Source organism: Ceratotherium simum, chromosome 11, assembly GCF_057802395.1.
Source record: "Ceratotherium simum simum isolate JZ-2026a chromosome 11, ASM5780239v1, whole genome shotgun sequence".
In the NCBI taxonomy this organism is placed as follows: Eukaryota; Metazoa; Chordata; class Mammalia; order Perissodactyla; family Rhinocerotidae; genus Ceratotherium; species Ceratotherium simum.
This window is the reverse complement of record NC_141910.1, coordinates 26,525,722-26,540,896: the sequence shown is the minus strand read 5'-3', so window position 1 is coordinate 26,540,896 and position 15,175 is coordinate 26,525,722. Positions and strand designations below refer to the sequence as shown.

The window sequence follows — 15,175 nt, the reverse complement described above, 5'->3', positions numbered from 1 at the left end:
AGCTACGTTTTGTGCCAATAAAATTAGTGAGTAGTTATAGATCACTAGCCTGTAAGGGCTTTATAAATAGAGTCATAACCTTTGCAAATTCTTAAAATACAGAAGTAAAAAAAAATTCAGACAAAAGAAACAATAAAAAGCATGCATACATCTGTGTCTGTGTTGTGGGGGGTGGTCAGAAATATGAACTACAAAGGTAATTCATAGTAAGAGTTGAGGACAAAAGACTTCAGCAGAACTTTACCTGGGATAGCAGAAACCTCCAACTCTTTTCTATAAAGGATGTTACAAAAATAACAGCATGGTACTTTGAGGCTGCCAAATCTTATTTGAAATATGTCTTTATTATGAAGTCTATATTTTGATCAAATTTGAACGAAAATAGTGAGATGAACTTATATCTAGGCTTTTGGAAACCTGGTGAATAAATTCTTTGAGGCTTTCCAAAATAAATTTTTTAAGGTATCATATTTTTTTTTTAAAAGCAACTAGCACTTCTTTACATTGAAAACACTCACCGAGTTCATTTCACAAAGTATTTCCTGACCACAATAACAGTTTAATGAAGCACATACCTTCGCCTTCAACTTGAGAGTGATTAGATGCTCTCTACCAGAAGCATCTTCGGCTTTTAACTTGATGGTACTGAAGCTAGTATCCACATATACAAGTCTGGTGAATAGAAGGAAATGAAAAATGATCACACTGGGGAGGTTGGTAGTGCGAGGAGGGGAAGGATGGAGGATGGTGGGATTTGAAATGAAAATATTTGCTATATTCCTATTAATCCATTACAAAAATTAATCAGAGGAATTTCTGCATGCCAGCCCTTTATGCTGCTATAGATTTACTGCTGGTAATACAGCCCAGTGCTTAATGCAGTCATAGATCTCTGGATTATTTACAATGTGTGTCAAGGCTCATGCTGTGGTCAGTGAGCACTATGTTTCGGTTTTCCATCACTGGAACCTTTGGCACACACAGCATGTTCCTGTCAGCCTCTACTTCTGTACACATTAAACTTCCTGTCAGACTCTTTGATCCATTTCTGTAGTTTCATACAATATGAGACTTTTATGCTTCCTTTATTTGTTTTTCTCCTCGATGAACTTCTCTGTTATTATCAATAATGTTACTGTACAAAAATCTGGCTGATATGAGTTCATATACTCAAATTGATCCTCTAAGGAAAATGCTGTGTAAGCACAGGTATAGCCTGGTCTCCTAACAATAAATTTTCTTTTTGTGGCAATATATAGCTTCTGACACTTAACCTGGGCATGTATTCGAGATGACTAATAATTTAAACATACAGCACAAGCACAATTGTTTTGGCTTTAAGTTGTTCTAAATGCATGAATTTTCTAAAATGGAAACCAATATACCCTTTGAAATAAATCATTCTGTAAAAATAAGGTCCCTTGAGTAGCATAAGCTACTGCCAAAAAGGTCCAAATTTAGCAGTATATTTACTAGTGAACTGGGCATGTGGATATTTTTTGACATTTTTACAATACTATTCTCTTGTAAAGATAAAAAGTAGCCTAAGAGTATTGCACAACTTATCACCCAGACTGATGGTAAGACCCATTAGAGTTCAGAACTAACATTAGCCTCCTAACCTAGGAAACATTTTTTTAACATCACTATATGCCATTTAGTCACTGGCCAGATATAAAGGTAAAATGGGTCAATTTCAAGCAATGTTGGGCAATAAAGTTGCGGAACACTTTGTAATGAAAAACAGATCTAAATCTGAAAACAATACATATCTTCGATAATAGAATAAAAAGTAAAACAAAACAATCTTTATCAACAGAAGAACTTTTACCATAATCTATAAAAAGTGTAGTCTCAGAAAACGAATGTAAAATTAGACTAGAAAAATATTTACATAAAAATATCAATGATTTTATATATATAGTTAATCATTATTTTCTTTGAACTATATCTGTAAACATCTCAAAAATTTAGACCATGAGACTTTATCACATTTTATCAATATGACTCTAAGGTTCAGATATATGGGCATCTGAGTCTTTGAAAACATTTATACTTCAGATTCAAGATGTTGAGACAAGCACATGTGTTTATAGACTCTCTCTAAAAAAAAAGAATTTGAAAAAGTTATAAATAAACCTACAATTACAAAAAGAAAAAGAGGGGATAGCATCAACTAAAGCAAATTTTCAACAAATTTTATGAAAATGTAAAGTGGTTAGGAAAGCACTGGCTGACAACACAGATTAGGAGAGAGAGAAAGAAGGCTCCAGGAGGGAAACAGCTGGTAAAAAAGAAAGTCTGCAGAACAGAAGGCGTCACTTACATATGGGAAGAAATTAAGGAAATTAAAAAAAAAATACAAGAAGGCAAAAAGGGACGAGGAAATTTTAAACTAAATTATAAACAATAAAGCTGTGTTAAAAACTGTAATTGCTCTAACAGTTTTCAGTGAAAAATATTTATATAGTCATAAAAAATTAAACTGCTTACTAATTACAATTTTTAGAATCCAGCAATAGACAAAGCTAAAAAACTTATTTATAGTTACAGAAACTAATGTAAAATATACTTGACCACTGCAATTAAAAAGGAAGAGATGACAAAATTGAGAGATAAGGGAAAGACAGAAGGGAAGATCAGGAACATTAAAATTTGTAATTGCTGGGGCTGGCCCAGCGGCGTAGCAGTTAAGTTCGCACACTCTGCTTCAGCGGCCCAGGGTTTGCCGGTTCAGATCCTGGGCACAGACCTACTCACCCCTCATCAAGCCATGCTGAGGCGGCGTCCCACAGTGAAGAACTAGAAGGACCTACAACTAGGATATACAACTACGTACTGGGGCTTTGGGGAGAAAAAAAGAAAAAAAAAAGGAAGATTGGCAACAGATGTTAGCTCAGGGCCAATCTTCCTCAAAAAAAAAAATTGTCTAACTGCTAATTTGAGAGTAAAAGATATCATCTTTAAATGAAAGGACATGTTAAAGTTAATAGAAGAGTAAAAGAAGAGTGAAGGGAGAGAGAAGGTAGTATATGAGCTAAATCCTTTTTTATTATAGTAGTTAATCAGTACGTAATTCCTAAAACTGACAAACCAAGCAATAGTGAACATAGGCATGTTATTTAGAAATATGGAAATCGTAAACACGCACACTTGAAAGTATTTGTCTCAAATAATAAAACTGGGGATAGGAAATGGTGTGGAAAAAAGCTGCTGCTTTTCACTATAAGCCCTAAATAGTTTACAACCATGATGAACGTATACACAGAGAGAGTGCAAGAACTAAATCACCAACTAGTAATTTTCATACTTTACGTTGCTGCTCATCATCAAAATGTTCAAAATCATTATTGAACATCTATCAAATAAGACAGAAATTAACAAAAGTTCTAGTCTTTCGTTTGCAATGACATAAAAAAATCATCATCTTTCCACAAAGTTTAAGCCAGAGAGGTAACACATTAGAGAAAAACAGTGTCATGTTCAAAATATGGCCTTGCAGTCAAAATAATCATAAGGTTAATTTTGTTAAACTTTAAAACGTAATTCAAATAAAATTGTAAAAAAATATATATAATTATCTCAGCATGATCACTTAAAATTAAACTTTACCCATGTTGATTCTTGTCTACTTTATTTGGGGGATAGGAAGAAACCTTATCGTGATTATTAACATATTGAGTACATGTGACCTAGACTGCCAAAGGTCCTCTAGTATTTATTCTTACCTTCTTCCTTTTAAGTAATAGGATCCCTGCCTCCACAGCACCCCCACTAAAACCAAGTTTCAGCAGAGTATACTCCATCCAGCCAGCAACTCTTCCAGCTGCCCTTGGGTATCAGTATATCACTAAATTTTGGCCAATGGACTGCAAGGAGAAGTGATGTGTGCATCTTTTGGATCATTTATAACAAAACTGTGCCTTCCCCTCTTCCCCATCCCTCTCATTCTCCCTTCCTGTAAACTAGAACTTAAGCCAACATGAGTCAGTAAAGACCATGCAGACAACATCTACTGTCTTAGTGCAGGTCTGACCAACAGAACTTTCTGCAACAATGGAGGAATATATGCACCGTCCAAAACAGCAGCCATTGGCCATGTGAGGCATGGAGGACTGAAAATGTAGTTAGTATGGCTTTTTGGCAACTGTGAAGATCCTGGCCTGGGTGAAGACGTCAGATCTCATTGTCCCCGCACCCTCTCCCGAAGCCCCTCAATAAAATGGTTTGATCCTCTCCACCTCCCCCCAAAAAATGTAGCTAGTACGGACAGTGAATTTTTAATTTAAGTTAATTTAAATATAAATGTCAATAGCCACATGTGGCTAGTAGATACTGTACATGTGGCTAGTAGATATGTACTAAACAACAAAGCCACAGTGGATGGTTGAGAAACAAAAGAAACCTGGGTTCTTGGATGACCTTGTAAAACATAGCCGCCAACTCACTCTTGACCATCTGCCTACCCCTGAACTGTTAAATGAGAGATGAATAAAATTCTATCATGTTTGAAACATTGAGGATTTGGAGTTCTCTTTGTTAATAGCAGCTTAGCACATACCCTAACAGAACATACTACTATCTATTCATGATAGGAAAGAATATCTTAGTGTTTGGTCTATGGAAGAGATAGGAAAGGGGAAAAAAAAAAAGATAAGCTCCTATAAGTAATATCAAAATCAGTTTCTCTAAAAAAAAAAGTCTATTTCCAATGTTCAGTTGGGTATCTCAATTTACACAATATGGAATAAATAAATAATTTTTACTCATTTAAATAAGATATAAATAATCCATTTAAATAAATTTACAAAACTTTCATCATTGGAAAGCTCAAATTTTTGAAAACTTATGAAATCACATTTAAAATTTGTATTTAGAAGGAGGTTAGGTATTATTACTAAGCTAGGCATATTTTAAAATTGACTAAGAAAATATAAAAACACAAATATAAAATCTAAGGAAATAAAATATACTTTCGGCACTTAACTTTGTATTTATCATTTGCTACATTTCTTCATAAGTTACTGCTTGCAATAACTAAAATGGCACTAAAATTGAGAATTAAGGTTTTTAAACATTTGAAAAGGATATGAATATTCATACTTCAGAGGTTTTTGTTGTTCTTATTGCTCGTTAATAGCTGAATGTTATCAGAACAGAGAAGCAGAAGGAATGTGCTTTATATCTCTTGAAATACTGTGCTTACTTTGACCAAAAGCTTAAGTTATCTAGCTTTTTCCTTTAAATATCTAGATGCATTTATGTAGTAATAACATCAAAAGGCAGAATAAAGACCTTCATGTTTCAATAAAGCATCAAAATTTCCATTTTTACCACCATTCTCAAGGTTAAGCATTAACTACTTCATACCTAGATTTCAAAAAACAACCTCTCTAAATTGGTGTCTTTACTCCCTATCTCTCCTGTATAGCAATCTATCCTGTCTTCCATGACTAGATTAATCTTCCTAAGCATCTGTTTTTTTTTTGATGAGGAAGATTGGCCCTGGGCTAACATCAGTTGCCAATCTTTCTCTTTTTGCTGAGGAAGATTAGCCCTGAGCTAACATCTGTGCCCATCTTCCTCTATTTTGTATATGGGATGCCACCACAGCATGGCTTGATGAAGCAGTGCGTAGGTCTGTGCCCAGGATCCGAACCTGCGAACTTTGGGCCACCAAAGCAGAGCACGCGAACTTAACCACCAAACCACCCGGCCAGCCCCCTAAGTATCTTTTTAATCATACCAATGCCTTGCTCAAAAATAGTCAATGAGTCCCCATCACCTGCATATAAAGAATCCTTAGTCTAGCAATCAAGATTCTTGAATCTGGCCTTGTTATTAACCCTCTTATGTGAGAAACTGATCTACTCCAAAGTCCAAAGACGGACTGCAAATTTCCATTACTACAACCTTGCCTCCACCCCCCTCCTTTTTAAGGCTCTCTATTCCTTCCAGGCTTATCCCAATACTTACCTCCTCTAACAACCTTCCTAAATTATCTGTAGCCCAAAATGACTTCACCTTTCTAAAAACTCTCACACTGCTCCTTTCCGTGTAAGTTTTTGCTTCCCAATCAATTTATAAATTTCTAAATTTATAAGTCAATTTATAAGGAATATGAAAGTTTTATACTTCTGTGTATGTGTCAATGCTCTATGTATTACATGAACATGGAGAAACGGCTATCCGACTAGCTCATATTTATAGATACACATGTAATTTTTAAACAACTGAATGCAAATTCTGTTTACATTAGATACTATCAACATTTTACCAATTTAGAAAAACGTCATTTTTTTACTATTAGATAATTTGCAGTTACTCAGTGATTTGGATATATGTATGAGGAAAAAGCACTCCGTAAAGGTAATTTAGAATGTAAATCATACTTATTAACATCTATGTTCTTATACGTTATACAACAAAAATTAAGAGTACTGGTTATAATAAAATAACACTAAATGCTGTAAAATTCATATATAGTCTGACATTTTGGGGTGAACTAGTGTCTCAACAACTTTATACCTACTTTACACATGGAATTATGTGAGTCACTTAATGTATGTTTCTTTTTAACCCTTACTATTAACTATTAGTTTCATTTGAAAAATGACGAAAATGTGGCTCAGAGAGGTTGTATTACTTGCCCAGGGTCACACAGCTGATAAGACAGAAGCCCTTGTCTAGTTAACAGAATTAATTTAGTACAAACAAGTATCTCCATTTCTCCCAATGTTATATAATTCTTTGAAATGCATTGAGAATTACAGAAAATATTACTATCAATGGATTAAGTCCATTACCAAAATAATGGACTTAATTAAAAATCTAACAATATATGCTGACAATCTTTCAGCAGCACAACAATTTATTAAAATTCAGTTAGCTCTTTCCCAAGACAAATTTGAATGGCCAAATAGCTGAATTCTACTCACTCTAACTGATAAATAATACGCTGTCTAAAAGGGAAAAAACCATCAGATCACTTCCTCCTGTTAGAACCATTTAATCCCTGAATTATCTAGGGCCATGTGATCATTAAAATAAACATAAGATACCCTATAAATAAGATGACTATGCATTTCTTCCAAACTGGGACACTTTTGAGACTGAAAGGAGCCAGGAGAAAAGGCATAAATTAGGACTACCGTAGCTAAAGTGGGATGTGGATCAGCCCACCTACAAGGTGGGCTTACAGCAAAAGTATTCACTGCTTTCAACTCCAAGACACCCTTAATAGCAAACAGAAAATCCTGTTAAACCCCAAGGACTCTGTTTAATTCTTATTGTTTTGATGAGCCTTTCTGTAAAACAACACAAGCAGAAGTTAACAGAAATCGATCAGGGGACATCTTTTTCTATCACTCACTTTTGTGAGCCAGTGTGACACTCAAAATCACCCACGACTGTCAAACCACTTTCATCTCACCCTTCGGATAATTTGCTGTTTTTGTAGAAGTTGAAGCAAGGACAGAAATTACAATAGCAATCAAACTTAAGGTCAGCTACTAATTCTCAATGTCATTTCTAAAAAAATGGCATGTGAATATAAGGAAAAAAGGTAAGGTTTCAATCATCTTTTAAATATTTCTCCTTTTTTTCTAATAATTTTTTATAATGCCTAATCCTACAGTGTTGATTAGATATGTCAAGTATGTAATTTAAAAACACAGCATGGTCTTCATTACCTTAAAAAAAGATTTTTCTTCTATTATCAGATTTTACTAGTATACTAACAAATCTACAAGATTATTATTTAGAGTGTAAGGAAAATATAGACATATTGACATGGTCTAGGAATCATTAAGATTCTGAAAATCCATTTAAATCAATTTGTCGAGGAAATCTTTGTCTGTGTCATTTTAAAAGATATTTTAAATTAAGAAGTTAGCCAGCTGCTCAAGCAGGGCCTCAAAAGGTAGCAGTTCTAGTATGGGGACAGCACAGTTCAGTCTGTTTTAGCTGTGAGGGTCCTGAAACCCAACATTATCAGTGTGTCAAGTATACTAGACCTGATTTAAGAATTAAGACACAAAAATCAAACTGACAGATTTTCTTATTCCACCATACAGTGTTGGATATATACTGACAAAACCTTACTCTGGCTTCTGACAATCTATGCAGACAACTTCTCTTCTGGTAATATGTTATTTGTAAAGACTATGAAGCAAATGATTAGGCAACAGCAGCTATATTCTAATTCAATCCTGCATCCTAGTCACTGTAATTCAACTATGATCTTTCACAAATCTAAGCAACAGATTTCAAAATTATCTCTAAGTTTGGTGTAATTTTGCATATGGCCAATTTTACGCATGATGAGATAGTTTTTACTATTTTCACCCTCCAAGTGTGACTAACTCCAAGTACTTGAGGGAACTTTATTGAAGGCTCCATAGCAGCGCTGCCCCCTAGCACAACTCCAGGGAGCATCATCCACATAGAAACGTGAGCACTGTCGTACAGCCAGCCTTGGCAATACACACTCATTTTACATACAAAGCTGGGAATAAAACTTTATATCTTGAAATTTATTCTGAGAATTAAATAAGAATTATATAATGTGGCTAGCACTCAGTGGCATACAACAGAAAACTTCATAAATGGAAGTTCCCGTATGTAATAATCTTTGTCTAAGGGGGAGACAAACATTCATATTGTGATAAATGCTATAATAGAGGCACTCATATCCTTACTTTTGGCTTTCATTTATTATCCAAGTTAGAAATCTGTTCCTTTTTCTCCCACATCAGAACAATGTGTATAACGCAAAGCAAAAGTCACTTTCTATTTATCTCTAAAAACATTTATTCCATAAAACATTTTATATACTTGCACTATTTCTCTTATAATTTTATTGCTAATGGCCCTCAAGAAATCATATAATTATACTCAATAGTACTTATCACAGTTAGAATTAAGTATTATGGTGATCATCTACCTAAATTCTGACACTTTCACTGGAAGTAAGTTCTATGAGGAATCATTAGTCTTGCCTAGGTATTTCCACTGCCTTACATTATAGGCATTCAATAAATAACAAGTGGAAAGAAATGAATGATTCAAAAATCTCATATTTGCATTCTCAAGGCGTCAACTAATTTTCATTACTGGAGTTCTCCCAAACACATCACATCCACTTAGAAAACTGCCGCAAATTCACTACATCAATATAACAGAAATAAAACTAGAACATTTCCTCTTCCCTTCCCAAACCCTCCCTACATCCTTAACTAACCTCTAAACACGAAGATCGTAACATTTAAACATCTGAAAATAAGTCAAAATGATTTTTCTCTATTCTATCACCTCATATGCAAAGAATGACTAGGTCCATGACATCACTGCCTCAAGACAAATCTTCATAACTTCAGCTGAATTGCTACTAGTGCATCTCAATTCATTACTTGTCTTCTCTGTCTCCTCTCCATTGTTATGCTAAATTTTGTTAAAAAGGTTCCATCCATCCCAAATCTTATTCAGGAATGGCGCTTTATCAAATAAAGCCTAATCTCATGAATAAACAATAACCAGTCCTCAATATCACCATAATAGTACATTTAAAATTATATGTAATGTTACCACACCAGGTCCATTTTTGCCCGCCGCCCAGAAAGCCAAACACTGAGACGACGAGATTGCAGCAGAGAGAGGATTTAATCACAAGGCAGCCAAGTGTGGAAACGGGAGAATGAATCTCAAATCCACTTCCCCGAAAATAGGGACTCAGGGGTATTTATGGGAAGGGGGCGAGGTGGTCTGAAATGATTGGAGGTGAGGAGAGATGAGGTAATTGATGATCTGCGCAAGCACAGTTAGGCTTCATGCCTCTTCGTGGGAGGCATGTTCACAGAATGGCAGCATTAGCACGTCCTGAGGGTGGAGTTCCAACCTCTTGCCGTCACAAGGTCCCTTACAGGTAGCTTATCGGACACATGTCTGCGTGGGCCCAGCTGATGGGTTGATGGTCTCAATCTGGCCTGACATGACCAAGGGGTTCAGTTCCTGGAAAGAATAGCTCAAACACCCATTACCATGGTGACCCTGGCTCCAGGGGGATGTTACCTATAGGAACCTGGTGGGAGTCCGATAGCATATGGCCTAAACAGCACAGTTAACAATGGGTAAATTTACCATGCAGATTTAAGTCTTCACCTTCCGTTCTGATAAGTTTCTAGGTAAGGCCATCCCCCTCTTCTTCCTGGTACAGGGAAGAAGGTACCTTCAGAAATGGAGATTTTCTTTACAAATGTAAATGTATTTTACAAAGAACAACCAGAACTATGAATGGGCTTAGCACAGACCCACCCACACAACCCGAGAGGTCTAAGGCGATGGCCTGTTCCGGGGGCAGGCCTCCCATCCCAAACTCCTTTGGTTAGTTAGTGGGGGTGGGGGCCAATTCCAATCCCCCAGTTACTAGCTGCTTAATCATCAATGGCTAACTGCTTGCTGGTTTCAGTAACATCCATTTCTAGCTAAAATGGAGTAGCTTTTTACAGATTAACACTTTCACTGAGAACAACTAGAGTAGCCTGATGAAAGGGAAAAGAAAAAAGAGCTTGAAGGCATCAAAGAATTGCTAAGGCAACCAGAACTTGAAGGACCAAGGTCCTGAAGAAGGGGGAGCAGAGGCAAGGTAAAAAAAAAAAAAGAAACCACAGCAGCATTTCTGGCAATCTCTTGAAGATAAAGAAAAATAATAGACTTAAAGGGCCAGAATCTGGCGGAAAGGTAAGGTCCAAGACTTGGGCCTAATATTCTGACAATTTTCCATCAAAGCTTTTGATAAATCCTTAAACTGCAAGGGATATGAGGATTAAAAAGCCAAGTAGAAAACCAATGAAAAACAAAGGAGAATATTTAGAAATCTCATAATACTGAGGAGAAATTAACTAGAATTGAGAACCCACCAGTGGAAAAGAGTCCCAGTAAATATCCCCAAGCTCTGAGTGGGAGCCCTTGGAGGGCTGCCTCAAAAGCAAAGCACAGCAAATAAGAAGTCCCAAAAACAGACCCCAGGCTCTAAGTGAGAGGTAAACTGGCCTTGTAAAGAGACAAAGATTAGATTTTAGGATCTATCAAGGAAGAAATCCCAATGAACACACCTGCCTCTTGCTTGAAAGCTCTGGAGGGTTATAGCTTGGGAGAAGGAAGGGAGCAATAAGAGAGCTTGAGCCCCACAAAAACTAAAACCCACCCTGAACCAGTCCAGTCTCTATCAGGATTATAGCACCGGCTCCCACTCCATTATCCTAGCAAAGGAAATAGTAAACCCTTTATAGAAGAAAATAATAATATCTGGAGCTACTGAACTTTTTCATACACAATTTCCAACATGAGACAAAAGATTATCAGGCGAAGCACAGCAGCTTGAATGGCTAAGGACAACTACTGGAGAACAGCCAGCAAGAGACAGTGAGAAAAGGTACATTAACTCAAATGCCTCTAAATTAGGCCAGTTTCCTCATTTCTCCCCTTGCATCAGTTTTTTTTTTAAAGCAAGAGTGCTCAGCCATCTTATTGAGCAGAGACGAGGAGATTTAAGGTTTTACTTTTTTTATTATAGAGTATTCAATTTTGTATTGATTCAATTATGAAAATAAAGAAAAATTCCTTACTCTTTTTACTGTTAAAAAAGTACCAGGACTTGATATTTACCCAACAGAGTTGAAAAATTTTGTCCACACAAAAACCTGTACACAGATGTTTATAGCAAGCTTATTCATAACTGCCAAAATTTGGAAGCAACCAAGATGTCCTTCAGTAGATGAATCGATAAATAAACTGGTACAGCCAGACAACAGATTTATTATTCAGTGCTAAAAACAAATGAGCTAATAAGCCATGAAAAGACTGAAAGGAAATTTAAATACATATTACTAAGTAATAGAAGCCAATCTGAAAAGGCGACATAATGTATGATTTCAATTATATGACATTCTGGAGAAGTCAAAACTATGGAGACAGTAAAAAGATCAGTAGTTGGCAGGGGTTAAGAGAGAGGGAGGGATGAATAGGTAGAACATCAAGGATTTCTGTGGCAGTAAAACTACTCTATATGATACTATAATGGCAAACACATGTCATTATACATTTGTCCAAACCCATAAAATGTACATCACCAAGAATAAACCCCAATGTAAACTATGGTTTGTGGGTGATAACAATGTGTCAATGCAGGTTCATTCACTGTACCAAATGCACCACTCTGGTGGGGGATACTGACAATGGGGGAGCCTATGCATATGTGGGGGCAGCAAGTATATGGGAAATCGCTACCTTCCTCTCAATTTTGCTGTGAACCTAAAACTACTGTAAAAAAATAAAGTCTATTAAAAAAAATAAAATACTAGGAATGCCAAGATCCAGGACTGTATGACAGAAAACCACAAGAAAAAAAGTAAAATAAAGTAAAAACAGACTCAAGGTGATCCAGATTATGGGAATTAGCAGAAAAATATTTTAAAATAACTATGAAAGAAAATAGAGAAAAAGATGGAGAACTTCAGCAGAGCATTAAAATCTAGTGTAGTTACACTAATAGCTAACAAAGTAGACATTAAGGCAAGAGATAGTATTAGAGACGAAAAGAAACATTTAATAATAATAAAAGGGAAAATCCACAAGGAAGATGCAGCAATCATAAATTTGTATGCACTCTAAAATTAAAAATAGCCATAGATCCAACAATTCCACTTCTAGGTATATATCTGAAGGAAACAAAATCACAATGTCAAAGAGATATCTGCACCCCCGTGTTCACTGCAGCATTATTTATGATAGCCAAGACATCGAAACAACCTAAATGTCTACTGACAGATGAATGGATAAAGAAAATGTATACATATGTATATGTATACATGTATAATACGTATACACAATGGAATGTTACTCAGCCGTAAAAAAGGACATCCTGCCATTTGTGACAACATGGATGGACCTTGAGGGCATTATGCTAAGTGAAATAAGTCAGACAGAGAAAGATCAATACTGTATAAACTAACTTACATATGGAATCTAAAAAAAAAAAAATTTAACTCATAGATACCAAGAACAGATTGGTAGTTGCCAGAGGCAGGGGATGGGAGATGGAAGGAATGGGTGAAGGTAGTCAAAAGGTACAAACTTCCAGTTATAAAATAAATAAGTAATGGGGATGTAATGTACAACAGGGCAACTACAGTTAATAATATTGTATTATATACTTGAAAGTTGCTAAGAAAGTAAATGTTAAAAGTTCTCATCACGAGAAAAAAAAATGTATAACTATGTACGGTGATGTATGTTAACCAGACTTATTGTGGTGATCATTTCATAATATATACATACAACAAATCATTACGTTGTATATCTGAATCTAATATAAAGTTATATGTCATCTATATCTCAATAAGAAAAAATATTAAAGGGAATTCTTTAGTCAGGAGGAAAATGATTCTAGATAGAAGGATAGAAATGCAGAAAGGAATAAAGAACACTGGGAGAAATAACTCTGTGTGTGTGTGTGTGTGTGTGTGTAAAAATACTGACTTTAAAAACAACAATAATAAAGTTTGTCATTTTTAAATACAGAATTATAATGTGTGAGAACAATAACACAACAGGTGAAGGGGGAGAAAATGCATTAAGGAGTTTTAGATCCTTGCATTATAAGGAAATTGGTAAAAGAAACAATGTATATTATGCTATATGTGTGTTGTAGTCTCTAAAGTTACCTCTAAAAGAATAGTAAAAGAATGTGTAACTAATAAGTTAATATAAAGACAAATATTATAAAATTATTAATTAATTCAAATGAAGGCAGATGAAGACAAAAAACAGAACAGGTGAGACACAGAAAACATATAGCAAGATAGGTCAATATAAAACTAAAAAAACTGGGTGATGTCAGTGAAAATGGCAGTCAAAAGTTCCTAAAATTCTCCCCTCCATAACAGCAACAAGAAAATTGACCTCAAAAAATGTCAGAAAAAAAGAAAGCAAATAGTGAGGTGATGCATGTGTTAATTAACTTGATTGGAGAGATCCATTCATAACGTAAATGTATATCAAATCATCACATTGTACACTTTAAATATATTACAATTTTATTTGTCAATTATACCTCAATAAAACTAAAAAAAGAAAGAATAAATAATAAAATGTTATATGTTCAGTGAAAATATGGTAACATCTTACTGTGTACACAAAAATGTTATTTTTTCCAAATTATATTTAGTATTTTACCTTCTACGTCAATTTTTTTATGATGATATCCCTTTAATTCATAGCCGCAATAAGGATCAGATACTCTACAAGCACACACTTTGACTAAAAACAGGTATAACATATATAGCTAAAACTGCAAATATATTCAGTTGAAATGTGTAAAAAAAAAAGCATCTCTACAACATATTTTAAAATAGACATACTTATCCCAACCAAGAGTTCCTATCTCTTCAATAAGGCTTGAGTAGAACTGGGGAGGAGGAGATGGCGCATACTGCTCTTGTTTATTCTTTAAAGCAACTTCCTGTTGAAAAGAAAAAAACTTGAATCAGCTATGGAATGCTGGACAATGAACTGTTAGTACCTAACCACAAAACACAATTTTGTAACCTTCTTTGTGCCTAACTAAAGTGTCCATTATTTTGATAGAAAATCTAGCTGAATCATTCCCCTTCTCATAAAAAAAGAGACATGAAAAAGTTAAAGGACAGTGCTGAAGTTCATGTAAAAATGCCAATTATTCTATCATTCAAACTTAAGACTTTAACATTCTCCTAGACTACTAGGACTATCAGAGATGAAAAAAGTTTAAAAAAAAAAACAACTCATCCTCAAGGCTTCACTATTTTTCTACTCCTGTGGACATAATATTTGTTAGAAAGAAACATGTACCTTTAAAGAAAAGCCTGAACTCCAAGTACATTGCCTAGACTGAGATATTTGTATACACACCATTATGAATTATATCCTTACAAACAAAAACTCTTCATTATCACAGTAACTACTTACTTGCTAATTCCTTTCACTGAGTTACATTCTGTATTACTCCCAAACCAGGTAAGTGTTTTCCCATCTATCTGGCTAGATCACAGTTCCTTTCCCTGGTAGGCCCATCTATGATATCTTTAAGATGGTTTATGCTCCCCTAAACAAAACTAAAATTTATATTTTTTACAAGCAA

The 15,175-nt window shown here is 35.0% G+C and overlaps 1 protein-coding gene across 5 annotated transcripts in view; it reads right to left on the bottom strand.

Moving 5' to 3' along the window:
- FANCL (FA complementation group L) overlaps positions 1-15,175 on the bottom strand; it is a 101,418-nt gene that overhangs the window by 64,993 nt on the left and 21,250 nt on the right. For all 5 annotated transcript variants that reach the window (XM_087436723.1, XM_004435663.3, XM_087436722.1 and 2 more), the window contains 2 exons: positions 14,418-14,518; positions 576-672 (listed from right to left, as the gene is read on the bottom strand). In XM_087436723.1, coding sequence (XP_087292849.1) covers positions 576-672; positions 14,418-14,518 — 198 coding nt within the window. The remainder of the gene's footprint in view (positions 1-575; positions 673-14,417; positions 14,519-15,175) is intronic.